At 48.7% G+C, this 27,765-nt stretch overlaps 1 protein-coding gene and 1 long non-coding RNA gene across 4 annotated transcripts in view; one reads left to right on the top strand and one right to left on the bottom strand.

Moving 5' to 3' along the window:
• Positions 1–21,204, bottom strand: part of PRAG1 (PEAK1 related, kinase-activating pseudokinase 1) — a 58,316-nt gene extending 37,112 nt beyond the window's left edge. Inside the window, exons 1-4 of one of the 3 annotated variants that reach the window (XM_035700249.2) lie at positions 20,975–21,204; positions 18,978–19,186; positions 7,773–8,192; positions 3,643–5,486 (exon numbers count right to left, since the gene is read on the bottom strand). In XM_035700249.2, coding sequence (XP_035556142.2) covers positions 3,643–5,486; positions 7,773–8,105 — 2,177 coding nt within the window. In that variant the 5' untranslated portion in view covers positions 8,106–8,192; positions 18,978–19,186; positions 20,975–21,204. Of the gene's footprint in view, positions 1–3,642; positions 5,487–7,772; positions 8,264–12,408; positions 12,596–18,977; positions 19,187–20,974 lie in introns of those variants that run through there. The other 2 variants (XM_035700250.2, XM_025477789.3) reach the window with 2 other exon arrangements.
• On the top strand, positions 21,155–22,169 carry LOC112678560 (uncharacterized). The gene is made up of 2 exons (XR_003147679.3): positions 21,155–21,508; positions 21,994–22,169. It is a non-coding gene; the product is annotated as an uncharacterized LOC112678560 (long non-coding RNA).
• Positions 22,170–27,765: the final 5,596 nt, after the last annotated feature.

Here is a 27,765-nt window from a genome sequence, read left to right as displayed (position 1 = left end):
TCTGTGACTCTGCCACCACCTGTCTGCCGAGAAGCAGTGTGGGAGGGGGAGCAGGAAATCAAGAATGAGCAAAAGCCCAAGGATAGACTCAGCCTCTGCTCCTCAGAATCCCCACAGAAGAGAGGGAGAATTAGTTAAGTAGTGGGTTAAAATTACAATCAGCATGAGTGACAACTTCAAAAGTAAAACATCTCTCACTATCTTGGGGGAAACTCTTTTCTTTTGATAAGTCTCCCCTGAGGCCAGACCTTTGGACACTAAAATCATATAAACCTGTCTTAGTTCTTATTCACCTGCCGTGCTCTAACTCCTCCTCTGAGTGCAGGCCTCTCATTCTAATTTGGGGTTTCTCTGTGAAATTCCTGTCTGCACTAATCAGAGGATTCTCCCTCAACTGACCTTGTCACTCAAAAGCCATAAGTCTTTTAAAACCAGGTTTGCATCTGCAAAGAAATAAAAGGCAGAAATAAATTTGATTCTTCTGCATCTTAATTATTTCCCCAGGCACTGCCGCTCTCATTAAACTGCCTTAAGTCTTGAACGTGACATTTAAACTAAGAAGTCCATGCTCATTCCCCCATAGTTTGAGTCTCCTAGCTAGTGGGACCTGTCAACCCTCACCTTCGAAGTCTGCTCTCATTTGGGGCACTAAATTGACCCAAGGAGTCGGTGAGGTCCATCAAATCAGAGAGCCGGAACGTGCAGGTGGCTGCCTTGGCAGAAGAAGGTGCCAAGAGACCCAGACTGTGCCTCATCTGCTGGGAGCCACAGTGGGTGCACTTAAACACCTCTGAAGGGTACAAAATGGGCATTGAGAACCTCTCTCCTACATGGCATTAAAGCAAGAATTTTTCCCTAATGGCAGCTTACAGAGGGCAGTATCTCAAATGGATAGAGAAGCTACTGCCAAACATCCAAAACAAGATCACAGGAAAGTCAAGTCATTCTCAACATCTTAAAAAAAAAAAAAAAACTCTGAGCCACAGTCAGTTTTTTTAAAGCAGGACCACAGGCAAATCAGAAAATGATTCTTTGTTCTTCCATGATAGTCCAAGAAAGCAGAAGGATCTAAGCAAATGTAAGTGAAAAGTAACATTGTCCTGCATGAAACCACCCCTTTCTTGAGAGTATTAAGTGTATGTAATATACGTCATGAGATTCATTATTTTGGTTTGTAGGTGAGGTTGATTCTTAGGAATAGGACCCATTAACAGATGGGCCATGCAAAGAAATTTAGTTTTGAATATCATTCAAAGACTCCAACATTCTCCATCTTGGAAAATGGACATCAGTTTGCCATAGTTATAGTGTGGTACTGGTATTGGTCCTGGATCAACTGTGGGCTGTATTCTCATTAAGAGTCCAATGTGCCATCACCCTGACCTGACAGATTTGAAGACCGTGGGTTTCTGGCATTCTCTTCAGAGGGATTCGGTAAGTACTATGTTCCAGAATTAAAGTCAGCTCATAGTCCCAAGCCTGCCCTCTTATCTCTTCATGAGGGAGATGTGATGATGCAAGAGATGTCAGTAATGCTTAAAAAATCTTCCTCAAATGAAAATATATATGTTTTATTTTAAGTAGTACCAGGTGCTCCTTCCTCTTTTCTGAGTTCCCTTAAGCTAATTTTATTTCCCAGATTTTTTCCCCAAAAGTCCTGAAAATAAGAACTTTGTTTTTTGTTTTTAAGAGCTGGAACCCAGAAATTCTGAGATTCCCACCTGGTTTGAGCTTTATACAATCCAATGGTTTTATCATAACAAACTGGCCCCCAAAAATTCTGATCTCAACCCAGATGCTAATGCAAACCCTACCTGAGTCATGTTGCTGTGGTGACTGGGGTTTCTCGAAGCCCTTAACTCTTAAAGGAGAAGGGGATAGTCTCTTCTCCAAGGAACCAGGTGGTATTCAGGTGGCATGCCTAGGATTGGGCCAGGAGGTTCCGATAGGGTGTGGGTGTCCCTGCCAAAGCCAATAGCTCCAGGTGGCTCTTGCCTACATTATAACTAACCTCTCTACTGGATTCTGTTCATCTCATTTGACTCTTTCAACAACAGGGTGTTATAAAAGTATTGTTACTACCATCCAGTTGTAGGGAGGCTCAGTCACGGCAAGTGGCTTGCTCAAGATCACTCAGCCCACAGATAAGACAGATGTAGTATAAACTTGATTTTCTGATCAAGTTCAAAGTCTGTGCTTCCCACCAACCTACCCAGGCCTGAGGCAGCCAGATCCAATACCCATCTTTCCTCTCACATCCTATGCCTGCTAAAGTGCCCTATGAGTTTAGGAGCAGAGCTGGCCAGTACAACTGTGTAACCTTGGGAGGTGACTTCAGCTCCCTTCATCTCTTTGGCCATCTGTAAATTGGGGATGGTAATTCCTACCTCCTGTGGTTGTTCTGAGGATGAAATGAATTAATAGGTCCAATTCCCTTAGATCCGTGCCCGGCCCATAGTAAGCGCCATATAAATGGGAGCTATTCTTAGCTGCTGGATCCCTCATTCACTTGGGAAGTTGAAACTGTAGCCAAAAGGAGTCTGCAATCACCTGAGGATCTGGAGGATGTCTATGCCGCATGGCAGGTGGCCAATGCAATACCAGAACAAAGCAGTGGTCACAGAAAAAGCCCATGTTAAAGAGAATCACAGCCTGAGACGCCTTGATGTTCAAAGTCAAGTGTCACAGCTGCATCTCTGTGGTCAGTTCCCTGCTTCCAACATCAACCCGGAGGTGAATGAGCTGAAACAGAATCACTGGAAATGACACCACTAGAAAAAGTCTGTTTGGAAAGGCTGTCACTTAAACACATACACACACACACACACACACACACACACACAAACCCAGTAGGTTTCTCCTTTCCCTGATAGAAAATCAGTTTTGCTCGAATAAGGGGGAAATTTTTTTTCCAGAATTTAAATTCCATGCACAATGCAATAATACCTTTAAAAAAGGTATTTATTTTCCTTGGGCCTTTGAAAGGTCCTTTAAACTGGCAGGAGATAGCAGTGAAGCAAGGAGAAAGCTGTGAGTTTCGGCATGCTAAAACGAACCACCTTTTTCTCCCCCCTGTAAAAACCCACATCTGAAGGTTACTGACCACGTGCAGAGCCTCCTACTATTCTGTTCTTGGCTCCAGGGCCTAACTGTTTCTGGAGCACACATTTGGCAGTGCCCATGAGCCTCCCCATCTCTTTGCCTTTCCAAATTGTGCAGCACAGCCTCCTTTGGCCTTCTTTTGCGTGTTTAAATAAATGGAGAATCTGAGTGTTTCCCTGAAAAAGCCTGCTAGAGATACTTGAGAGAGCTGGGGAGGAAAAGAGGACCAGTTTATAAAACTATGAGCACCAGGAAGGGAGGAAGGGCTTGGCAGTGCTTCTTGGAAAGATGCATTTCAAAAAGCCAATCCCAGGCAGGGCACCGCTTGTAGGGCTTGTATGTTTGTTTGCTCAGCACAAACACCAGCAACTCAGAAGCGCATATAAAAGGCACAAGGGCCTTTGGGCAGATGCTGGTGCCCCAAGTGCAGGACTCAGAGCTTGGGCCTGAGGGCTTTCAGTAAAGGGGCACCAGCAAAGGTTTCTGGAAGAGCCCCTGGTCCTCCTGGACAAGCCCCGAGTTACACACAATCACACTCACCTCGACTTTGGAGGCGGTGGAGGAGGTGAGAACACCTCAATCCCACTTCTGTCCTTGGGGAACTCAAAGGCAAAAGAGGCCGACTTGCTCATCCCAGTCCCGACTTTGCTGCTCTGCCCAGAGGAGCCGTCCGTGGGGCGGAGCCGGTGCCAGGTGGAGGAGGTGGAGGGGTCTGTGGTGCCATTCTCTAGCTCTCTCCCCCAGCTTTGACTCAGCAACTCTTGCTCCACCTCCTCCTCTTCCTCTATCCGGCACTGACGACTCCAGGCCCCAGTCTGGTAGCGGGGCCTCCTCTGGTCCAAGGCCGAGGAGGTGGCAGCAGGCAGGTGGCACCGGACAGAGTCACTGGCGGCAATGCCGTTGGCCCGGCAGGAAGAAGCAGAGTCGGTGGGGCCCCTGGACGAAGCCTGGGGCCCAGTGCCACCAGAGGAGCTCCCCTCGCTGAGGTCAGACAGTGGGGAGGCCGACGGTGACACTGGGGACCCTCCGGGGCTACTCTTGGACAGCTTGGGCGGAATGGCAGGCTTCCCCTTGAGGCTGTTCTCACTCGCGTCGGGGCGGTGGCTTTCTCTGGAGCTCAGCGCCTGCCCGGCCGACACCTCCTCTTCGCCTGCCTCAGAGTCCTGGCTCACAGGCCTGCGTGGCCACTGTACCCCCACCGCAGAGTCGGGGCTGCTCAGGTAGATTGTCCGGTGGTCCTCCTCTGGATGGGCTGCCATGACTGTGATGGTGGCTGCCACCTGGGGAGCCATATCTGGGCCTTCCCTGTCCCGGCCCCAGCCAGACGCCGCTTTCTGAGCCCAGGTGGTAGCTGTCCGTACCTGGCCCTGACCTTGGCCCTGGCCCCGAGCAGCCGCTGCCTGTTCCGCTGTGGCCTGTGGCTTGGAAGGTGCTGGAACCGCCTTCTTCCTCTTGGTGCTCTCGGCATAGATGGGTTCAGGCTGTGCAGCCTCGCTGGGGTGGGCTGCAGGCTGGGGCTCCCCAGGCAGTCCGAGGCACCTGCTGGAGGTCACCGCGTGGCAGCCGGAGTCCTGCTGCTTCCCTGGCACGGGCTCCTTCATGAGGGAGCAGTAATCGCTGTCAAGATGGGGGGCGAAGGGGCTGCTGGCCCCGCTGCTGGCACTCCCGCAGGAGAGGCCGTCCGAGGAACTGGCAGCCTCGGAGGTGAGGGACAGCTTCTTGGGGCCCAGGCGGGGAGGCTTCTCCGCTGGGCCCTGGCTGCAGCACTCCCTGGGGAAGCTCAAGCCCCGCGTCTCCTCGTCGGGGGGCCCCGCACACAGTCCCTGCTCCCAGCACAGCGGCGGGCAGTCCCCTCTGCCGGGCCCGCACCCAGAGCCCTCAGCCTGCGGGGTGTCCGCCGCCACGGGGCTCGCGGGGCAACAGTCCAGGATGGAGCAATATTCTCCCCCTTCGCTGTCCCCTGAGGGTGAGCACCGCTGATCGCTGTCGTCCAACGAGGGCAGGGACTCCCGCAGGGGCTGCGCCGCCGGGCAGGGCCCGGGGCCCTTGTGGCAGCCGGACGTCGTCCCAGCAAAGGCGGCCACTTTCTGGCGGAAGCTCTCCTGGGTGGAGGTCAGCTCTTGGTAGGAAAACATGGGTTTATCTTCTCGCCCGACCTTGTCACTGGAGAAGCTCACGGGGTGGAAGGCAGTGCTCCGCTCGCCTCGGGCCTCCAGGCTGTGCAGGCCGAGCATGGCATAGGCGGGGGGGCCGCGGGAGTGGCCCTCGCTGGAGGCGGCGGGCCCGGGAGCCTTCTGGACGCCGCGGAAGCTGCCCAGGTAAACTATCGGCACGTCGTCCTGCTTCGGGAGGGGCAGCTTGCCGGGGGCTCGTCTCCAGATGACCTACACAGCCCCAAGGTGAAAAGACTTACATTAGACCTTGTCAGAGAAAAAAGGAAGAGAGAGAAAGTGAGAGGGAAGTGCCATGACATTGTCAACGGTCTTCTGTGCTGCCGCGAGGAAGCTCTGCAGCACGCCTACCTTCTGATCTCCCCACAGACTCTCTTCATTCGGGGGCACCCCTGCAGCCAGTGGGCTTCCCAGACACTGAGCTGCGCTTCCCACCCGGGGGCTGTGATTCTTTTGGCTTAAATCTGAGAGGTGGGGGCAGGGGGAAACAGAACTCTAAAAAAGAACATTCGGCATCTCCCTCAAAATTGCCCGATGAGATAGATTTTCCTAAGAGCTCTGAAAATGGAGTTTTGAGTGTGGTTGGATTTTTGTTTTACGTTTGTTAGTTTTTGGACAACGGAGTCGCGGTACAGTCCTAAAGAAACCAAAGTCACGGGGCTTTTTAAGACAGCTTGGGTGGGTGTTGGGGTGGGAGAGTGAGGGGCGGTTTCTGAGCTGGGTCCCAGCTCCCTTGTTGGTCTCTGGGCCACGCCAAAGAGCTACTCCCCCTCCCAGTTACAGCCAGTGACCTCAGCCTGAGCCTGCTTAAGTGGCTGGACTAGTTGAGCCATGAGACAAAGATGTGGACTGGCCATGGGGCGCCTGGGTAGCTGGCTCAGTCGGTTAAGCATCTGACTCTTGATTTCAGCTCAGGTCATGGTCTCAGGATCCTAAGCCCGCATCAGGATCCATGCTGAGCACCAAGTCTGCTTGAGATTCCCCTCTCTCTCTCTCCCTCTCCCTCTGCCCCTCCCCTCATTGCGCACATGTGGGCACTTGCTATCTCTCAAAGAAAGAAATCTTAAAAAAAAAAAAAAAAAAAAAGATGTGGACTGGTCCTTCCTATCCCTAAAGTCATAGTCTCCTTGTCCTTCCTTTCTCAAGTCTTCCCCTACCCCAAAACTTTTAGAAGCAGCCTCGAAGTAGGGCTGGCATCTGCTTCCTGTCAAAGATGACTCCAAACTGAAGGAGTCCCTGGCTTATGTCTGTGAAGACTAACAGTAGTGAGCACAGCCTAGTGAATGGGTGTAACCAGCTGGTGACAAACAGAGCAGTTCTGAAGGGACATGGAACTAAGTGCAACCACAGGAAATGCCTCTCTCCACTTAAGCCTCCTCCAAATTAAAACTGACCTCTGATTTCACATAGGCTCAAACACCCTTCCTGATCCACACAGCATGATGGTTTAGGAAAACCAGAATAGGCAAAAGGGTCAAACAAGTCCCAAGCAGTTCTTGGATGTCCTAGACTTACAGCTTCCTAGACCCTTCTAGAGGCAGCAGGCTCTACATGCCCTCTAAGTAATCATACCTTTGGAAGGGTGACCTGTGGGATGAGCAGAATGGTCTAATCTCTAAGGGATACAATTGTCTCTAGTGATCCCAGGTCAAAGCTGCTAATATCCAACTGGAAATATGAACCCTGGCTGGGAACTGGATATGGAGGAGTTACTGCTAACATTTTAAGTGTGATCATGGTCTTGTGGTTACATGTCTTAGGAAGACTTTATTTTTTTAAAGACGTGCACAAATGATGTGATGTCTGGGGTCCGCTTTAAAATCACAGGGAGGGGGGACGCCTGGGTGACTCAGCAGCTGAGTGCCTGCCTTCGGCCCAGGGCATGATCCTGGAGTCCTGAGATCGAGTCCCATATCGGGCTCCCTGCATGGAGCCTGTTTCTCCCTCTGCCTATGTCTCTGTCCCTCTGTGTGTGTGTGTGTGTGTGTGTGTGTGTGTGTGTGTCTCATGAATAAATAAATAAAATCTTTAAAAAATAAATAAATAAAATCACAGTGAGGGGAAGGTGGGGCTGGGGGCAGAGAGGAAGCAAGACCAGGTCATGAGTTGATTGGTTGACCCTCATAGTGGAAGGCAGCGGATGCAGGCCGTTTGTTAAGCAATCGCTGCTACTGCTGTATGTATTCTAAATTATCAATGAAAAAAGCTTTAAAAACTTGTTTTTTTTTAAAGCTACATTTTTGTGTGCCTCTGCATAAATAATTAATGCACTCTCCAGTTACACTTGAGGGACTGGTGAGGGGTCTTAGCCTGAAGGGACAGATGGAAAGGAGGGCAGATATGAAAGGAGGGCAAGAGTCAAAAAGGCGCGGTGGTGGGGCCAGCTGACGGGAGCCCAGTGGGAGTCCTGCCCTAACAGCCCTCCCTGGCTGCCCGCCAGCCCTCAAACGCTACAAGAGCAGCCCCTGTACCAGTGCCACAGGGGTTAGTCAGCCTCACCTGCGAGACGTCGGCGGTGCTCAGGTTCGCCTCTGTCCACACATCAGAGGCATCTGAGCTCATCATGGTGGGCTTCACAGCGATCGTGGGCTTGGAGTAGGGCGAGCTGTTCACCCCTTCATCGTCCGGGCGGCAGTTCTCGGGCCTGGGGGGCAGGCGAGGCGGAGGGGGCGGGTTGCCTGCTCTGGGCTGGGGATGGCCGGCCGCCAGCTGGTGGTCACTCCTCAGGCAGAAGCAGTTCTTGCAGGACCCAGGCTTCCAGATGTGCTCCACAAAGTCGCTGCACGCGGACATTTTGGGGCTCTCGGGGTTCAGTCGGAGGGCCTGGTGCATCTTGAGGCGACAGTGTGCTGGTTCATCTTGCACTCAGCTCTCGGCCGTGGTCGTGGGGGAGGCAGATGTGGGTCACAGAGCGGCTGCCTGGAACAGCAGAACACTGACCTGATCAGAGATCTCCCGGACCCGAGGCTGGCTGCATCACCAGCTAGAGTCTAATCATTGTAATGGGGAGTAGAACCAGGGTGGGGGGGGGGGAGGAGAGAAAAAGGTAAAGGTTAGCATATTCGATGTATTCTGAGGCCTTCACCTATTTGTCATAGGGCTCTTAGTCACTCTCGGGTGGTGGTGTGGCCTTATCAGAACCTATAAAAAACTAAACACAACTCTATTACATTTCAGGCCCGAGAGCTGAGGTTTGGGGGCTGTGACAGGAAGAAATCACACAGGGTTTTAGATGAGAAACCTGCACAGGGTTTTAGATGAGGATCCATGGTACTGCAGAGTGGTGCACCAAATAAAAACGATGGCTTCCGGAGGCTAAGCCACGACTTTTCACCAAGGGCTGTGTGAGTGGGCAGGGAGGCCTGGACCCTGAGACCAGCACTGGAATCCATACTTCTGGCCAGGTGGCCACTCAATGGATGAGAAAGGGGAGAGGTGTGGTGCGGGCCTGCCCCCAGGGGAACTGTGTCAGGAGGTTTGGCATCTTGGGAATCTGCCCTCCTCCTCTTACTTAATGTACGTTATTTAGCCCAGCGCTCAGTGAGGTCAACAGAGCTGGGGCTGCAGGCCAAGGGGGAAAACAGAAAGAGAAATGCCTGATTACCACAGCCCTGTGATCTATAGCAGAGGGAAGAGATTATCACACAATTATTTTTTCCCTACAATAGCCCTAGGGGTAAGGCAGTCTGCTTGTTGCAAGAGTTGTCTCTGACAGTCCAGCCAGGAGCAGAGTTTGCCCAAAGAAACTAATAAATCCAGCTGTTGGAGATGAGCTCAAAGGGTTGCAGGTATTAACCAATTAGCCTGAGTAACACCCCGGCAGCTGGCCATTATCCCCATTTTACAGATGGAGAAACAGTGGCAATGACATAAATGAAGACTTGTGCACAGACACAGGGAGTTTGCTGGTGCTGGAAGGCGAGGCCAAATGTGCTGGCAGCCTTGACTCCTCACGTCATCATCCGTTATGCAGAGTGGCTGGCCATCACCTGTTTGCTGCTCATTGTTCTTTCCTCATTTAAGTGAACCGACCTCCCCATAAGGAAACTGCTCTTGAGAAAATCATCTTTACAAACCTCAAGCGATCAGATTCTCATCAAAAAGGGAATTCTGCCCTGGGGCTTGCTGTCCACTTTCCTCCAGCAAGAACTTGCTCTGAGGCTGATGCTGTCTAAACACTCAACAGGGCTAAGCAGGTGGAATGAGCCAGGAGCCCATTCCAGCATCTTTGTGGGGAGTGCTCTCTTTCCAGTGTCACACACAGAGACAGAGGTGCTTGTTCACCGAGCACCAGGAATAAATTTGTCTCTTTTCCCTCCGAAGTTCGCCAGGAAGCCACTGCATGGTGAAGCTAACCGAGCACTCTGAAATCAAGTCAAGTGTTTGCCCTTCGGCAGCCATCCGTAGGGTCTTATGCATCCCTGCCCTTAAGAGGACTGTGGGTTGGGTTCTTCTTCTCCCTGAAACACACCCAAGTAGTAGGTTCATGGCTCACCAAGTTCCCCAGAAGAGGTCACTAAGCCTCAACAAGCAGAGGAGGAGAGCATGGATTTTTCTTCCTTCCCACAGCCTTGAGCCACAGACAGCTTGAGGCTCTGCTGCTAAATTTTGGAAGGGGGTTGGGGGGAATGGAGGAAGCTCACTGGTATTCAGAGAGCAAGTGTCCACATCCCTGCCCCAAGGTAGGGAGTTGGTCCTTCCTCAGAATGCTGTTGGCTTCCTGACCACAGGGAAAGAGAGGCTCCCCTTTACTGCAGGCAAAGGCTCTGGAGCCCCCTTGATGGGATGGGGAAAGAAAGCTTAAAACCCCCATACTGTGTGGGCCTTTCAGGTTCCTGCATCTCCTTATAAGGCTGAGCTATCCATAGGGGTGGGCGTCCAACCACTTCCTCAAGGCTACCACAGATTCACAAAGAAGCAGTCTGGGGTGGCCACAGTTCATTTCCTCCCTAGCCGGCACGGAGAGCGCAAACTTGTCATATTTGCTTGCTACCAGAGGTCCCCATCCTTTGTCGCACGTGGCCCACAACAGCCCTGGGACTTTTGAAGTGGGCTCCGGGTTACAGAGCTGTGGGAAGCTTCCCTGCAGAACCCTCACCAGCTTGTGTACACTCTCAGCGCTCCCGTGCCCAGCTCTGAAATTCTCTGACGTGGGCACAACTCTCGGTACGACTGACTGCTCAGAGGTGCAAAGGTTTTTAGGGGAAGTCTTTGAATAAGACAACAGAATGAAGCGCTAGCCTTCCACCATCATTGACTCACTGCATCCTGTTCAAACTGGTTTCTCAGTCACAGCAAACAGAATTTGCCATCATGTCAAGCCAGAAAAGATTCATTTCCAGTTCTGTCTAGAGAGCTCTAGGCCTGGAATTATCTCCTATTTGTTTTCAGTGAAAGATGGTGAAAAACTCAAGTGGCGCTCACAGAGAGCAGCGCTGTGCTTCGCCTACCAGTGCCAACTCTCCACAGCCTGGGAATGGTACCTTCCTGCCCACATTCCTTACCTCGGAGGGGAGGCAGCCCTCAGATTTATGCAAATTCCCCCATTTCAGTGGGAGGCAGCAGGGTAAGATTAGACAAAGATCCTGGCATTCTTTATGATCCAAGTCCTGATAAAATATCTTTGCCTCTGCAAACTTCTGCACTAGATTTGTGGCCACAATTTGCAAGACTGAAGTTGTCAGACACACTCCCATCCCATTTCAAAAACAATCTGAAGACTGATGGCCAGGTCCGTAAAATTAAATCTTTTTGGCTCAAAATTCCCCCTCACACTTGCGTCAAAGGTTGTTCATGCCTTGCCCAGAAGTGACCGAATTCCAGAAAATACTCATCCAATAAATATATACGCATATTAATTTAATTGTTTTATATATAAATATACATTGTACACACAATATGTAATACAGAAATTAATACATATAAAAATTAAAGTAATGCAACACTGGAAAAGAAAAGTACGTATGGGAAGTGTCTGGATTTCAATACTCCACTGGCAGGGGTTGCCCAGGAGAAAGAACAAAGTGACAGCCTTAACACACCTCCCCAACACTCCCCTCCTCCTCACACACACAGACGATGTCATGATATTCGCCCAACTTTTCATTTTTTCCTTCTCCAATGCTGTGCAATCCAATCTCAGCGGTAGGAATGTGTTTCCAAGGGTGAGACCTACTACAGTCTAAAGGAGCAAGGAGAGTAGCCGAATTCCACGGGAGCCCATGATAGCAAAGCAGAAGCAGGATTTCCCAGGGCTTCCTGTCAACTCTCCCTCTCCAAAAAGGGAAAAGCTTGCTACCATAGCCCAGGCCAGGGATCCAGGAGGTCCGCGCAACCCGACTCTGCCCTGATCCCATTGCAAAACTCCCGGCCCCTAAGTGCTTAGGGCTTTCCCATCCAGCTCTGCAAAGCCATGCCCTCCGCGGCTGAGATTTACCTGGGAAAAATAAACACAGTAAGCCGGGCCTGCCTCCATCCCCATTTACGGGACCTGAGAGTGGGGAGAGGTGCAGGGGCTCTATTTTCCCAGCGCGTGTGCGTGTGTGTGTGTGTGTGTGTCCGGCTGGGGACACAAGCAGCACCGGCAAAGGCGAAGAACGTGCCCCCAGTACGCCTTCCAGGGGGCTCAGCCCGGGCTCCGAGGCCGGCCTCTCACCGGGGCAGCCCAGGGGCGCCCACCGCACCCCGGGACCCGGGTCCGAGCAGCCCGGGCGCCCCGCCGCCCGCCCCGCGGCTCCCGCGACCGTCCTCCCGCCGCGGCAGCGGAGCCGTCCCCGTGAGCGACCCGCGGGGCGCTGCAGCCTCGCGCCCCAAACGCACGAGCCAGACCAAGGGGACCGGCTGAACCCGCGGCTCTCCCTCCCCGAACGCGAGGCGTCAAGTTTCCCCGTCTTAAGAAGCGCGACCCCGAGTGAATCGAAAGCACCCGCGGGCGCCCGCTGCACCCCCGAGCCCGCCCCGGGGCGCACGCGGTCCGGACGCTCCACCCTCCGCGGGCGGGCGCCTGTCACCCCGGGGGGCGCCGCCAGGGGGTCGCCCTCCCCGCGCCGCCGCGCTCGCCTCCCCGGGCGCCCCTCTGCGGCCACGTCTGCCAGACAAAAAGGGACGGGGTCTGGCGGCAGCGTGGCGGGCTCACCTCGGGGCCGCGCTCCCCCGGCCTCGCCGTCGGTCGCCGAGCCGCCAGCCGCCAGCCGCCCCGCCGGGCGCCTCGGAGCATTGTTTGCAGAGGGAGCGCGCGCGGTGCGTGCCCGGCCGCGGGCGGGTGTCCTCTGCCGGGCCCGGAGGCCGCCAGGCCGGCCGGCAGCTGCGAGCGCGGCTCCGCCCCCTCCGCCTCCGGTTACGCCGCCCGCCCCGCGCCCGCCCCTGCCCCGCGCCCGCCCCGCGCCCGCCGCACCTCCGCAGCGCCCGCCCCCGCCCCGGCCCCGGCCCGCGCGCCCCGGCTCCCGCCGCCCCGCCCCGCCCGCTCGCTCCGGCCGCCAGGCCCCGCCCCCGCCCCGCCCCCGCCCCCGGCCCCGGTCCCGAGGGCCGTTAGAGGGGTCCTGCCTCCCCTCGCCCCCGCGCCCCGGCGAGACCCCGGCGCGGGAACCCGCAAGCGCGGGGCGGGGCGGGGCAGCCCCGCGGGGCAATCCCGACCCCTCGGTCCCGGGACGGAGCCTCAGGCAGGTTCCTGAAGCCCCGCGAACTTTACTTTTCTGTTTGTGGAATGACGGGCTGGGCCGGAGGGAGCAGCAATTCAGGGCTTCGTCCGCCGGCCGGGATTACGGACACCTGCGTCTGCAGTGTCCCGGCTCCACCGAGATACCCCGAACGCGACGTAGGCCCGGGGCTAAAGGAATCTTCTAACAGGGCAGCCTACCGCGGACTCAGCCCCCCCCCCCCCCCAGCACCCCGACCTGGGCGCCTGCCTGGGTGGCGGCGATGCGGTGACACGGAATAGGAAGGAGAGCCCAGGAGGACACCCGGGGCCCCCCTCTCTGCCCCTCCGGCTCCCCGGAGACGTAGTGTATTGTAGCCCCAGCCAGGTCCTCCGGCCTTCATGCTCAGGGATGAGCCTGCGGGCCTCCACCCCGCTAGACCACGAACACTGGGCCCCCCTGGAGATTCTTGTGCTTTCCCTGAGACCCGGCAGTGACCGCTGAACTGAGAGGATGGGGAGGCGGGTGGAGGGGAGACAGGGAGAAGACCTGCTTTTGAGGTTTGGCGTGGGTGGGAGGAAAGGAGGAAGGTAAAGAGATAGAAGGAACGCTTCCTCGTGCCCCGACGTCCGGATTTCTCCTTAGTATAATCGAATTGAGGGGAGACAGTATAGAGGGATGGAAGGGGAACTAATATTGGTTAAGTACCTAGGCTGCACCAAGCCACCCCATGAGAGGGAAGGCATCCCCATTTTAATTTTTTTTATTATTATTTATTTATGATAGTCAGAGAGAGAGAGAGAGAGAGAGAGAGAGGCAGAGACACAGGCAGAGGGAGAAGCAGGCTCCGTGCACCGGGAGCCCGACGTGGGATTCGATCCCGGGGCTCCAGGATCGCGCCCTGGGCCAAAGGCAGGCGCCAAACCGCTGCGCCACCCAGGGATCCCCGGCATCCCCATTTTATAGGGAAGAAGAAACCTGACGCTCAGGGGACCACAGAACTTGCCGGGCGCCCATCAGCGCCACCGCGCTAGTGCTGGGATGGGAAGCCACAGCTGCGCGGCGCCACTGAGGGACAGTTCCACCTCTGCGTGTGCCCTCTCCACCTAGAGGCAGTCCGGCCCTATTTTTCTTTCTTCTCAACGTGAGAGGAAACCACGTGAACAAATATGGAAGGAAAACTCCGGTCAGCCTCCCTGAGCGTCAAAACCAAAGTGGCAGGCCTTTCTTTACTAAGACCCAGCAGGGAGGGGGATGCTGATGAGCAAATAGGTATGAAGTGGTCGGCGCTGGAGAAAGACAAAAATGACATAAGAACATGCATGCCATTCAGTCACAGTGGGAGATGGCCTACAGTGGGAGATGGCCTGGGGTTCGAGAAGTTCCTGGTTCCCATGACTAGGGCTAGATGTGTCAGTCCTTCCTCTGTAAGGGCTGGGTGCCGACACCCACCTCACAGGATGGAGCGTACAGAAGCCATCCACTTTCCCACTTGATTTTCCTTTCTCTACGTAATTTATCCGTGATCCATAAACAGGCCGAAGAACGTAATTATAAGAAGCAAAGGCACCAGCGTGACAAGATTGGCAGTTTGGTGGCATGGGACAGCAATTGAAGGGTTAATTTAGTCTTTCTGCAAAATAAACTGTGTTCCCAAGTGTTTTGCTGCGCTCACACAAAATAAATGCATTATACTGTAGCTGCTGACATACAACGTGCATCTTTTTATGCCAGCGACATGGCCTTAAAGATGGCTTCATCTTGCCTAACGAAAAGAATCAAAAAATACTTCAAAAGACCCACTTAGAGCCACATAAAATACCCATTCTCTTAGGCGGTGCTCCACCAGTGACTGTTAAGCATGTTATCTCCTCAGTAAAGCTGCACTAAGCTCATGCATTTTAATAAACAATTCTTGCTCGAACTTCCAAACTGCATCCTGCAATGCAGTGCCATTTGTGTGTGCACAGCATTCTGCTTCTAGCTACTTATCAGTCCATTTCATGACACTTTTAACTGCAGGGCTTGGGTTCCCTGATAGAGATCAGACCTCTACGAAGGACAGCGATTCCCTTCGGGGTTTAGTCTCTGAGCACCAGTCTGTATAAGAGAGCCGTTAAATTGGGGGAAATTAGGACAAAGGCCGGGACGGGTTGTGCTTTGGGGTAGGTAAGCTGGAGTCATCTGAAATTAGAAAGGCAAAAGGCAGAGTGAGGAAGAGTATACATTAAAATATACTGAGAAGATGTGAACTGGGGTGTTTGAGGGGTTAGACGGTGGGAAGATTGGACCAAAGTAATCCCACAGAGAGGCGTCTCTCCCCTTAAAGGGAGAAAGGCGTTCAGTTCTAGTCAACAAACGTTTATTGAGCTCTTTCTACTTAGGAAGTGCTGGATGAGGTCCCATGGGGAAGATATAAGGTCTGTGAGCGGGAGATAATGCCGGGGCAGTGGGGGCTCAAAGAAGGAAGAGAATAAACACAAAAAGTGGCTAGGGGCTTAGGAGGATGAGAAGGATTTCAATGTGTGGACAGTGGAAACTTTCCAGACTGAGAGAATGGTATCCACAAGGGAATGGTCATGGGAGAGGGGGGAGACTTTGCAGAGATTTCCCGTCCAGTCTGGCTGGAGCGTGGTTATAGAAGATGAGGCTGGCACTGTGGTGTGGGACTGGCAGGAAGGGCCTGGCTGCCCAGGGAGCCAACGGGCCAGCATGGACTTTTCTGAGCCAGAATGACGTCATCCAAGTTAGCTTTGCATTAGCCCTACCTGGATCTTCTATCCCAGATAGATTAGGAAGTGGAAGAAGAGGTGGGAGACAGGAGACTGGCTTGGAGTTTCCATCTCTGGTCCAGAAGGGAGGCAAAGCCTCCCCAGGGGCTTTGATGAAGGAGGCAGCAGTGGGAATGGAAGGCAGGGATGTGCGATGGAGGGTTTTGAAAGATGTGAACAGGTACATCTGGAGACTAGGGACTTATTAATTCACTGAGGGTAATAAGATACTTACAAATAATAGCCTACATTGTGGAGCATTCACTCTCAAGCCCTGTGTGCCAGAGGATTTGCATGCCTTCTCTCACATAAACCTCACCGAAATGCCCAGGTAGGTGCTGCCATGAGGCAGAGGAAGGAAGCAAAGATACGCACCAGCATTTGAGCCTCTAGGGACCAGTAGTCTAATGGTACCACTAGTACAAGTAGGGAAATCAGGGCGTTTAATTTGTGGTCTCTGGAGTCTGGTGTGTATGGTCAACTGGTGAAGGAAGTCATCCTGACAGCTGTGGTATGTGGAGCCATAGAAAAAAAAAAATGAAGGAGGTTGGAGAAGAGATGAGATGAAGAGGTCGAGGGTTGGCCAACACAGCAATCTAAAAGAGGCCGTGGAGACAAGGAGCATGGAGCCTCTCTTTGAGACCTTCTTTAACCCGGAGTGGTGTAAAGAGGGAGAATAACCAGGGAGGAGGTGATAGGAAGGGAATCCCGGTGGCAGTTAATTGAGTGAGGTGGAGAGTGTCTGAGACCAGCTTAAACTCTTAGTTACTCTCTTTAGAGCAGCAAGAATTTCCAGTGGACCCCATGGAAAAAGGAAATCAGGGGAGAGGAAAATGAGATGGGAAACACGGTCAGGGCTGTCATTTGGGAAAGGGGCATTTAACAGGGGAAGGTGGATGGGCCACAGATGAAGTAGGATGGAATCCTGGGAAGCCATGGGCAGGTGCCCAAAACCACCATGAAGAGGATGGGGCAGGGAAGAAGGGAAGGAAGAGGGTCTTCCGAAAATTTGCCATGGGGAGCTCATCTGAGTTCTGTGCTGCGGGAATCTGGTAGTGTCAGCGAGGCAGCCAGAGGTCGGTCTAGTGAGCACACACAGCCCTACTCCCCGCCTTATTTCTCCCCGAGTGATAATCAGCTCTTTGGGTTGCCAACCCAACTTATGTCTTTCTCCTCTGAGCTGTGGAAATCTAAGTAACCTTATCGGTTAACCCCTGTCCTGTGATTATGGCACCACATCCTGGGAGCCCATCTTTTAAAAAAACCTTTTTTCAACCTCCCATCCTCCCCCCTGCTTTAGTCCCAGGCAATTCTCCACAGGATAAAGCATTCACAATAATTTACAGTATCATATTCCAAGCACTGAATAGATTTTTCCCCCAAAACTGAAAGCTATTATTTAAATAACTGCTGGATGTCAGAATCTCAAACCGCATGGGACTAAGAGCCAAGGGTTCAAGATTGTTATGATCTTCCTTTGTGCCCAAGTGCCACAGAGCTCAGATGTCAAGTGTTGAAGAAGGAAAACACTTTCTTTTTTCCCTTTTATAGCATAAACACAGTTGGATGTGCATTCGGTGATGGATATCTTATTACAAACCTCATTTTTATCAAAATGCTACTGTGATAGGTTGAATTATGTTCTCTCACACCCCCTCCCAAAGATATATTGAAGTCCTGACCCCAGTTTCTCAGAATGTGACCTTATTTGGAAGGAGCGTATATAAAGAGGTAACCAGGTTAAAATAAGGTCATTAGGGTAGTCCCTAACCCAGTGTTATTATAAGAAGGAGAAAAGAGACAGGACCCCCCAAAAAGGAAGAGGGTGTGAAAACAGAATGGGAGAAGAGGCCATGTGACTATATCGATGCATCTAGGAGCCCAGAAGGTCAAGAATTGCCAGCAAACACCAGAAGCTAGAAGAAACAAGGGGTTTTACCCCAGAGCTGTAAGAGAGAACGTGGCTCTTGCCTCCACCTTGATCGCAGACATCTAGCTTCCAGAACCTTGAGACAATAAATTTCTGTTGGTTTAAACTGCTGACTTTTTGGAGTATTTTGTCATAGCAGCCCTAGGAAAATAATACAGTTACTAAAATGAAAACGTGCCAAAGAGTGATATACCTACTGCTTCTAGACAGAAGATAAAGGTTTTCAAAAATCAACATGACATCCAGGAGACATGTTAATTAATGTCCAGTAAGGATATAAGGCCAGACAGTTTTCCGTAATGAGGTCAGCGTGCCCCTTTGTTTAACTTGCCCGAGGAAGAAAATAGTCATTCTTTCACTGAGAGCTTCCTCCTTCTTCAGTTTCAGGGCCCACGGTTAGGGGATAGTCTTGGTTCCTTACTCGTGTTGGCATTTGCATGGTTGAGAGACTCTACCTCCGCAGCCAGGCAGTATGAATAAAGATGTACCTCAAAACCCATCAGTGAATTGTTCTGATACCACACAAACTTCCAAAGATGTTGTTCGTGGACAGGATAGATCATCCAGGTCTGATACTTCAGGAACCAATGGAGATACTGAGGTCCTCAATCACTGACATGACTTGCCCAAGGTCTCCTGAGACATTTCATAACCTTGTTCTTCTGAGCTTTCAAGCTGTTTGGTTTTAACGTGGCCTCACGGTGAGTTAAGGGTGTGAAAATGAGAACTATTTGAGGAATTAATCATGACTCCCACTGCTTGGCTTTCTGACTAAGCTGGAGCCAGGGCTGGAAAGAAGCAAAGTATTTTACGTTAGGAAGAGTCACAAAGAAACAAACAAACCCATTTGAAAGATCTGCTTGGTACCCTAAGGAAAACCTCCGAATGGTACAGCCACTTTGGAAAAACAGTTTAACAATTTCCTAAAAAGTTAACCATAAATGTGTCTTATGACCTAACAATTCCACTCCTAGAAGCCCACCAAAGAGGAATGAAACTCGGCACATGCAAAAGCCGGCACACAAATGTTCACACAGCATTATTCATAAGAGCTAAAGAGAACCAACAACCCAAAGGTCCCTCAACTGGAATGGACAAGTAACATGGTCTGTCCATACAGTGAAATACAGGATCCAGTAATGAAACAATAAAAGCCTGATACACGTGACAACACACATGAACCTCAAGAAGGATATGCCAACTGAAAGAAGCCAGACGCAAAAGATTACCTAGCGTATGATTCCATTTATATGAAATATCCAGAAGAAATAACTGGATAGAGATAGCAGAGGAGTGGCTGCCTGGGGTAGGGAGGAGGAACAGGGTATGGGAGTGGGGAGTAACTGTCAATGGGAACGGGGGATCTTACTCCAATGATGAAAGTGCCCCACAGCTGCATTGCGCATCATGATCGTACAACTTGAAAAACGGAGTAAAATTTGTTGAATCAGGATGCCAGGGTGGCCCAGTGGTTGAGCATCTGCCTTTGACTCAGGGCGAGATCCTGAGGTCCTGGGATTGAGTTCCGCATCAGGCTCCCTGTGGGGAGCCTGCTCCTCCCTCTGCCTGTGTCTCTGCCTGTCATGAATAAATAAATAAATAATAATAAAAATAAAAATTATTGAATTGTATAGTTAAAAGAGTTGAACTTTATGGTATGCAAATTATACCTCAATGAAGTTGTTTATGAATAACAGAAAGAGTGGAATATGGCTCAGCCTTAAAAAGGATGGAAACGAACACCTGGGGATGCCTGGGTGGCTCAGCGGTTTGGTGCCTGCCTTTGGCCCAGGGTATGATCCTGGAGTCCCGGGATCGAGTCCCGTGTTGGGTTCCCGGCATGGAGCCTGCTTCTCCCTCTGCCTGTGTCTCTGCCTATCTCTCTCTGTGTCTATCACGAATAAATAAATAATCTTAAAAAAAAAAAAAGAAACAAACACCTGCTACACATACATGCATGAACCTCACAGACATTAAGCCAAGTGGAATAAGCCAGTCACAAAAGGAAAATTGCTGTATGATTTCACTTTATTTGAGGTCCCTAGAGTACTCAAGTTCATGGACACAGCAAACAGAATGGTGGTTACTGGGGGCAGGGGAGGAGTGTGAGTGGGAAATCATTGTTTAATGAGTACAGTTTCTGGTTGGGAAGATGAAAAAGTTCTGGAGATGGATGGGAATGATGGATGGACAGCAATGTCAGTGTGCTTCATGCCAGAGACTTGAACATTTAAAAAAGTTAAAATGGCATATTTTATGTCATGTATACTAGATAATTGGGAGAGAGATTGAGAGAAATACCTGTTTCTGTGAGCAGCCTATTTCTGAAAGATGACACAGGTCTAAGAAATCTCATCTTTTTTTTCTCTTCTGTTTTCTTTTCTTTTCCTTCCCTTCCCTTCCCTTCCCTTCCCTTCCCTTCCCTTTCCTTTCCTCTCCTTTCCTTTCCCTTCTTTTTTTTTTTAAGTAAGCTCCATGCCCAGCACAGAGCCCAATGCAGGGCTTGAACTCATGACCCTGAGATCAACCCAGGAGCTGAGATCAAGAGCTTGATGCCTAATCAACTGGGTCACCAAGCACCCCAAATCTCATCTTTAAGTCAATAAGCCTTAGTCATTCAAAAAAACAGTTTTTAAACTCCAGTAGGAAATAGATCGATCCGCAATTCTATAAAGTTGCAGAAACTCCAGGCCTATTGCTACCTGATAAATCATGGATGAGAAGACATCACATCCTTTACAGTTCAACCATTCCACTGCTGAACGTCCTTCTCCCCTCGTCACCCCTCAAGGCAGCTTCAGTTTTGCATCTTACTAGGCCAGTAGGCTTCTGAGTGTCCTGACCTCTGCGTTGTTTTTGTTGACTTCTACTGGAAGGCTTCTGTGTAACATTATTACCTCTGAGACCTAGTTATCATTTGCCAAAACCCAGCCACATGAATGTCATTACATGGACTGTATCTTAGGGGCTTTTACTTAACAAAGGTAAGCCAGTGTTCTGAATCGAGTTTGTCTGAGAAATGTTCGATGGTGGAAGAAAAGAAAGGTTTTTATTTTATTTATCTGAAAAGAACTCATCATTTACTATCTGCTGTAAAGTTTTGTAAGCCGGCTGAGAAACAAACTGTTTCCTTTGTTAAAGTGAGGTGGTCTCTTCTCTTTTCCTTCTTTTATTCTTATGGTTCTCATAGGAGATATCCCACAAAAGGATTGAAAGACAATCTTTTGGACACTTAGAGCATTTTACTAATAACCAGCATTGGCCCTTCCTAGGAGTAAAATCCCATTTTGGTACAGCACAAGTAACTCTGGGGACATCTCCTTTCTCTCCATGGTCCACACATGGTGAAACCAAAGAGAATCTTACCCGCTTCCTCCTTTCACGTTTCTTGAGAGCGTGGAGTGAAGGGACAGATGGGGCCTGGTTTCTGTGCTGGATGGGGTAAGGTGACAGCCTAGCAAATAAACCTTCCTATCTAGGACCTGTAGGTACCTGCAACCTTCTTTCAATTTCAGGCCTATGTAATTGCCATAGATTATCTATAACCTGACAATCCAACCCCAGAGCCTTCTCCAGACACTGACCCTTACTAGCAATTATTTCTCCTCAAGTCATAATGTTCTAGAACTAGAATTCTCGTGTGGGGAGGGCTTGCATAGTCAGAACAGTCAATCATCAAGTAGAGAAGACTAGGAGGCAGAAGCAAGTGGTTTACTTATTTGCCAGATCCTCTGTTTCAACTCCCAGACAGCACTGCCCACCCTTATCACCCGTGCTGTACTTGGAATCTCAGGATAATCTGCTTGTGGATTTACATCCCTAACTGGTTCTGACCTATGCAGAGGGTAGCTGAGAGGCTTCAGGAGGGCCCCTCTATAGAATGCCCAGTGGTCACAGAAGGTAGCAGAGTCACTAACCTTTGCATGTGACCAATGAATGGGGGAAGGGGACCACCATGTCTAGAAAGGGGGAGGGGATGAAAACCTTCAACTAATTTACTGGAAAGCCCCAGGCCTTGTTAAGGAGGCTTTAGGATAATAGCTCTTTTGACTGACTGTTCAGTTTTTTCCCCTTTTAGAAGTGGCAGTGGTGGCTGGCAGGGAGACACATGTAGAGAGCAGGGCAAGAAAGGGGTCAAAAGACACGTGATGGGGCTGATTAACAAGTAGGCTTTTTAAGCAGTGGCCAGGGGACACCTGCAGCTCTTCCAGACTTGCTGGCCCAGTAGGGGTTGTTTGAATGAGAAAACAGCTTCCAAAAAGATGTAACACAAGAGCATAAAAGGAAAAAGAAAAATGTGCATTTGTGAGATGAGGGAATTGTAGAGTTTTATCTCTGATTCTTCTCAAAAGAAACCTTTTATTATCTAATATTCCCATCCGTAGGTCAAGGCTCACAAGATGAGGAGAGGACTCATCACCAGGGCACGTTGCTGGTGTTTTGCTCAAAAAGGAATTTGCTTTCAAACAGACATGCATTCACTAATCTCTTTTCTTAAAAAAAAAAAAAAGAAAAAAAAAGAAAAAGAAAGAAAGAAAGAGAGAAAAGAAAAAGAAAACCACAAACATAAAATCTCTTCCAACTCAGCTGACTGAGTCCAAGCGGGGATGACAGCAACGTTCACTTGCATGATCCCATAGAGCTAGTATCCAGAATGAAAATAAATGTGACTTTTCAAATCCGGGCATAGTGTTGCTTTGTTTGTAATCCAATTAAAGAATAAGCACTACAATGTTATTGTAGGACAGAGGAGATAATACAGAGTTCCACATTTTGGGGGCTGTAATACAGCAAAACTTGTGCTTGACAGATTGGCACCAGTATTTTGAGAAGCCAGAAGGGGACAGTTCCTGATTTCCAAGGGGCTGCACTGAGTGTGGTGGCAGGTGGCAGGGAGCAAAAGGACAAAATCCCCATACCTTCCATAGTTAACTAGCCCAGATCTATACCAGATGCTTATGTCTCATATTTACTGATATTTCCTATAGCTAGTAGAGTCTTCCTTAATAAATATCAATTGTGTGATCATATACATAAGATACCTATCTGCCTATCTATCTGTCTCTCCCTATTGGGATGCTAACTTGCTGAAGAAGGCCAGCCACTTAAATTTGGTTTTAGCCAGACCTGGAAGTAATTAAATTATCATTGGCTTTATCATTGCCACTTTGGGAAGCTTTTGCTGACTCTGGAAGCAGAGTTGGATGTTCCTTCCTGGGGCTTACACGGGCCTCAATTTCCTTGTCTGTAAAACACAGTGATACCTTCCTCAAGAGGTTGTTTTGAAAATTAAGTAAGCTATGTGAAATACCTACTGCAGAACCTCGTGTCTTAGTACATTTGGGCCACTATAAGAAAGTGCCATAAACAACAAACATTTATTTCTCACAGTTCTGGAGGCTAGGAAGTCTAAGATCAAGGCACCAACAGATTCAATGTCTGGCAAGAGTCTACTTCCTGGTTCACAAAAGACTTCTTTTTGCTGTGTCCGCATATGGTGGAAAGGGTGAAGGAAGTCTCTGGGGTCTACTTTATAAAGACACTAATCCCATTCAGGAGTGTTCCACTCTCATGACCCAGTCACCTCCCAAAGACCCCACCTCCAAATACGATCACCTTGGGGGGTAGGTTTCAATATATAAATTTTGGGGTGAACCAAACAATTAGTTTAGAGTATCTGGACTATATTACACTCAATAAATGATGGGTGTTGTTAGAACATCCATCAGAAAATTGAATCCATTCATTCAGCATATTTTTATTGAGGACATACCCTATGCCAGGCTTTAAGCAAGACCCTGATGATACAGTGATGAGCTAAACAGATGCTTCCTGATTTTCTGAACTGGGCAGTATAGTAGGGAGTGGGGGGAGTGGGAAGATGGGCAATGACTTGGCCAAACAGGACCATGCGTTCCTTTTATATTATATTCCCCCTTTAAATTTTTTTTATGGAAGTATAATTAACTAAGTATAACTAACTGTATTAGTTTCAAATGTAGGGATCATGCATTTTTGAGGGCAAATTGTGATAGATGTTTTGAAGGGACAATTCTCTATAAGATCACAGAGCAGGGGAGCTCTGCTGCCCAGAGATTTAAAGAGGTCTTCCCTGTGATTGATGTTGTGGTTGAGGTTGCAAGGATGGCAAGTGACCACTTGGAGGGTGAAGCATGACATGGAAGCAGGATGTGGGAAAGAGTATCTGTTCTGTTGTGGTTCAATTTCATACTCTTAAAAGATTATGGTATTTATTGGAATGAATTTGGAAGAACTAAATTCCAGCATCTTTTCTGGCATATGAGTTGTTATCCTGCAGCATCGCAGGAAATGCAGGCAAAGCAAAGGACAGTAGTTAAGGAGTCTGCAGGGAAGACACCTGCGGGAGGATTATGGAAGCAAATAGAAGGCACCAGTAGGATCCTGAGGTAAACCCATGGAGCATTGGGCTGAGGGGCAGGAGAGCTGAATCCTGTCCCTGACTACAAGCTCTGGTTTACAAATAAGAAAATTGGGATTCAAAAAGACTGTACTCACCAGGATATACACCTAGTAGGTGGTGAAACTTTGACCACAATCCCGGCTTTTTTATTCCAGGTCTTTTGAGTACACCACAAATGGAAGATTTGAGGAAATAATTGCTAAGATTCCTTAGTAAAGGAATCTTTTATGAGAGGAATATTATGAGAGATCCCCATGGTGCTTCCTTAACACTGTAACAAAAAAGAAGAGAAAGAAGAAGGAGGAGGAGAGGAGGGGGAGGAAGTAAGATAAGGTAAGCAAGGAGAGGAAAGGAGGAAAAAGAGAAAGAAAGAAAAAAAGAGAAACAAGGGATAAATGAAAGGAAAAAATCATAGATTTTATTTATGACTTTTCAACTTTGGAATATGTCCAATTTAATCATTTATAGAACCATTAAAATCCACATCAGAGCGATCACCAATTGAGGGTTTTGTCTCCATCTCGTCATGAGGGCAATCAGTAGGAAAGACACGGGACTTCTCCACCATATTATCATAATGGTTATTTCAGCCAAAGCTTGGTTATCTGTGCCAAATGCAGGGCAAGCTGTGGAGACATGAACCCCGCGGAGAGTTCAAAACCGTTCTGAGTCATTAGCTCCAATAAACTCACAGCTCCCAAAGCAGCCAAGCTGGAGGTCTCTGCTGAGCTTCGTTCCCTTAACCTTTTCCATGCCCTTGTTCTGAGCCTATAGGTTAAAAAATTGAGGACAGCACACCCAGCAAAGGAATGGTTTGCTTTGTTCTCAGGGTAGACAGCAAGTTAAATCACCACACTGACATTGGCATCTGGAGTCTAGGCAATTCCGTGTCCTTTCATTGCTTGCACCAAACCTTCTTTTGGCTGCTCCCAGTGTAAGGCAAATATGCTTCTCCCAAAGGCCTTTTTGGCATTCCCTGTTCCCTTAGCCACAGTGACTGAAGACACTGTTCTTTGTGCCAGGGTCTGCTTCAACCACCTTCCCATGCCAGGCACACTGTTTTTCTGTTTACACTTTAGGAAAAATATAAATGTGTTGTCATTTAAACATAATATCGAAGCCTCCAGAATGTTTGCTTCTTGTTTCTCTATTAGAAGAAAGGAATCATGATAAAAATTGTGCTTTGTGTTTCTCATGGAATTTAAATATTTTAAAAATATAATATTGGTAAGAGACTCATAGCTCCTGCTCACCAAAAAACATTCATTTGATAAAATGAATGTTTAGAAAAGTAGAATCTGGGGCTTCTGGTGGTTTGACTCTTGATCTTGGGGTTGTAAGTTTGAGCCCCACATTGGGTGTAGAGATTACTTAAACAAACAAACAAACTTAAAAAAATTAAAAAGCAGAATTTGCTTTTGTGTGTGGAGTAGGGACTCAGGAATGACTTTGGAACTTGTTATTAGTATTATGTAGCAACAGTTCTTGGGCTTTCTGTGGTGTAGAAAAAGAAAGTAACGAAAACTGAGATACTCTGAGGTGACACTACATACAAAAATAAATCATCTATAAAAACAGCATATTAATAGTACACTTATTTTTAACCAGTGTTACAGTAAAGCAGAAAGATCTTCTCAATATTTATCCCCAATTCCAATATTTAAGACTTTTCAAGAGGAATATCTAGAAATGTACAGACCAGAAAGTGCAATGGCTTTCCAAGACCATGGAAAAAGACAGTAAGTCCAGTTCCTGTGAGTATACAAACCATTTAAAAGAAAACCAGACCCCCCCCTATAAATAAATTTAAAATTTTTTAAATTAAAAAAGAAAAAAAAAGAAAACCAGACCCCTTTTAAGCACCAAATGATCCTATTTTGGGGATGAGGTCACCAGGAAATGTTTGTGTTCAGAAATGCCATCTGTGTGTCATGGGATCCCCAGTATAAAAGACGGGCCCCACTGGGTTTTATCATTAGAGAGAAATCTCATGTAATTCAGAAAAGAAAAGATATTGTTACCCTCTGTAATGCTAACATCAGATTAGGATACAGACACATCCCTAGTTTCTCTTAAAAACCTATTGAGTGTGTATAAACTATGAGGTTATATTCACACTTTTGAAATAAATATATATATTTAGTCTGTATCTCCTAAGGTTAACAAGTTCTAGAAGATTTCCAATTACTTTGCAAAGTGATGCTTATTTTACTTCCTCCAAATGCTGTCATTTCCTACCTTCAAAGGGTGATTTGACTTCCCCCATGGGCTCCAGGGAAGCAGTTCATATTCTTTCATCACTTTGATTCCCTCAAATCTCTCTGGGTCTTCTCAGCTTCCATACCTAGTTCACCGTCGACATGCCTCTTTAAATCTGTCCTCAGTGACAGGTGCATTCACCCTACTGATAAATTTTTCTTCCATATTATGTTACTTCTATGCCTCCTCTCATTGTTCTTAACCATTTTACAGGTTTCTTTTTTGCTCTTGCCTTGACAGTCACAGCCCAAGTCAGAAACTTTGATTTACACTCATTTTACATCCATCGTAACCTCTAGGAGTGAGCTTTGTGTAGACGAGCCATATGTGTGTTTTAGAGTCTTTGATGGTTTCCCTGCCAATTTTTGTTGTGAAAATATTTAGTCCGGGTCTGTCCTCTTTCCAAGTTTGCTCCCCACCTGGATTGTTACGTTGCTGTGTCTGCACACAGGATATCTGTGTGAGAGAACGGCAGAAACTCATTATTTCAATATGAAAAAGCAGAAAAGGGTTATCAGTGGATTATCATGCTGTAGATGAAGCCCACACAGTATATAGAGCATCTGTACACCTCAAGGAGGCATTCAACGAAGAATTCCATGATACCTCTGTGTGAAAGAAGGGAAAATAAATCGTGTTGAGTCCAAGTCATTTCGGGATCCTTACACAGTTTATCATTCATTCTAAATGAATCCACTGGCCTTCTGGATTTTATATAGCATGTCAGCCAGCCCCAATCATATGTCCTGCATATTTTTGAAAGATAGAAGGCAATGTTGAGAGATGCTCCTTACTTCTGAGAGGAACGGCCTGGCTTTACAAGGATAGAGCAGTCTTTGCTTAGTGGGTAGGAACTCAGGCTTTGGCACTGGTGTGGGTTTGACTATCAGCTCTACCCTCTAAATAGCTGAGTGCCCTTCAGCAAGTTCATTAATTTCTCTCAGTCTCTGCATCCTTGTTTGAAAAATGGGAGTGCTCATAGTATCTTCCTCATAGGGCTGTTTTTAGTAGTAAATAAAATAATACACTGAGGGCACCTGGGTGGCGCAGTCAAGTAAGCATCTGCCTTCATCTCAGGTCGTGAACCTAGAGTCCCTAGATGGAGCTACTCATCCGGTTCCCTGCTCAGAGGTGGAATCCACTTCTCCCTCTCCCCTTACTCATGCTCTCTCTCTCTGAAATAAAAAAAGAAATCGAGACCCCTGGGTGGCTCAGCAGTTAAGAGCCTGATTCTCCCTCTGCCTGTCTCTCTGCCTCTCTCTGTAAGTCTCTAATGAATAAATAAATAAAATCTTTAAAAATAAAAAAATAAAAATTAAATCTTAAAAGGGGGGGGAGGATAACACACAGAAAGCACTGAGCCCAGTGTGAACACAGAAAGTAAGTCCCAGACATTGTAAGCGACATATATTCTTCTTTACCTTATATGTCCCTACTCAGAAGGGAGCTGGTGGGG

The sequence above is a fragment of the Canis lupus genome, chromosome 16 (genome assembly GCF_003254725.2).
Source record: "Canis lupus dingo isolate Sandy chromosome 16, ASM325472v2, whole genome shotgun sequence".
NCBI lineage: Eukaryota > Metazoa > Chordata > Mammalia > Carnivora > Canidae > Canis > Canis lupus.
Note: the sequence above shows the minus strand (reverse complement) of the source record. Positions and strands in the feature narration are given on the sequence as shown.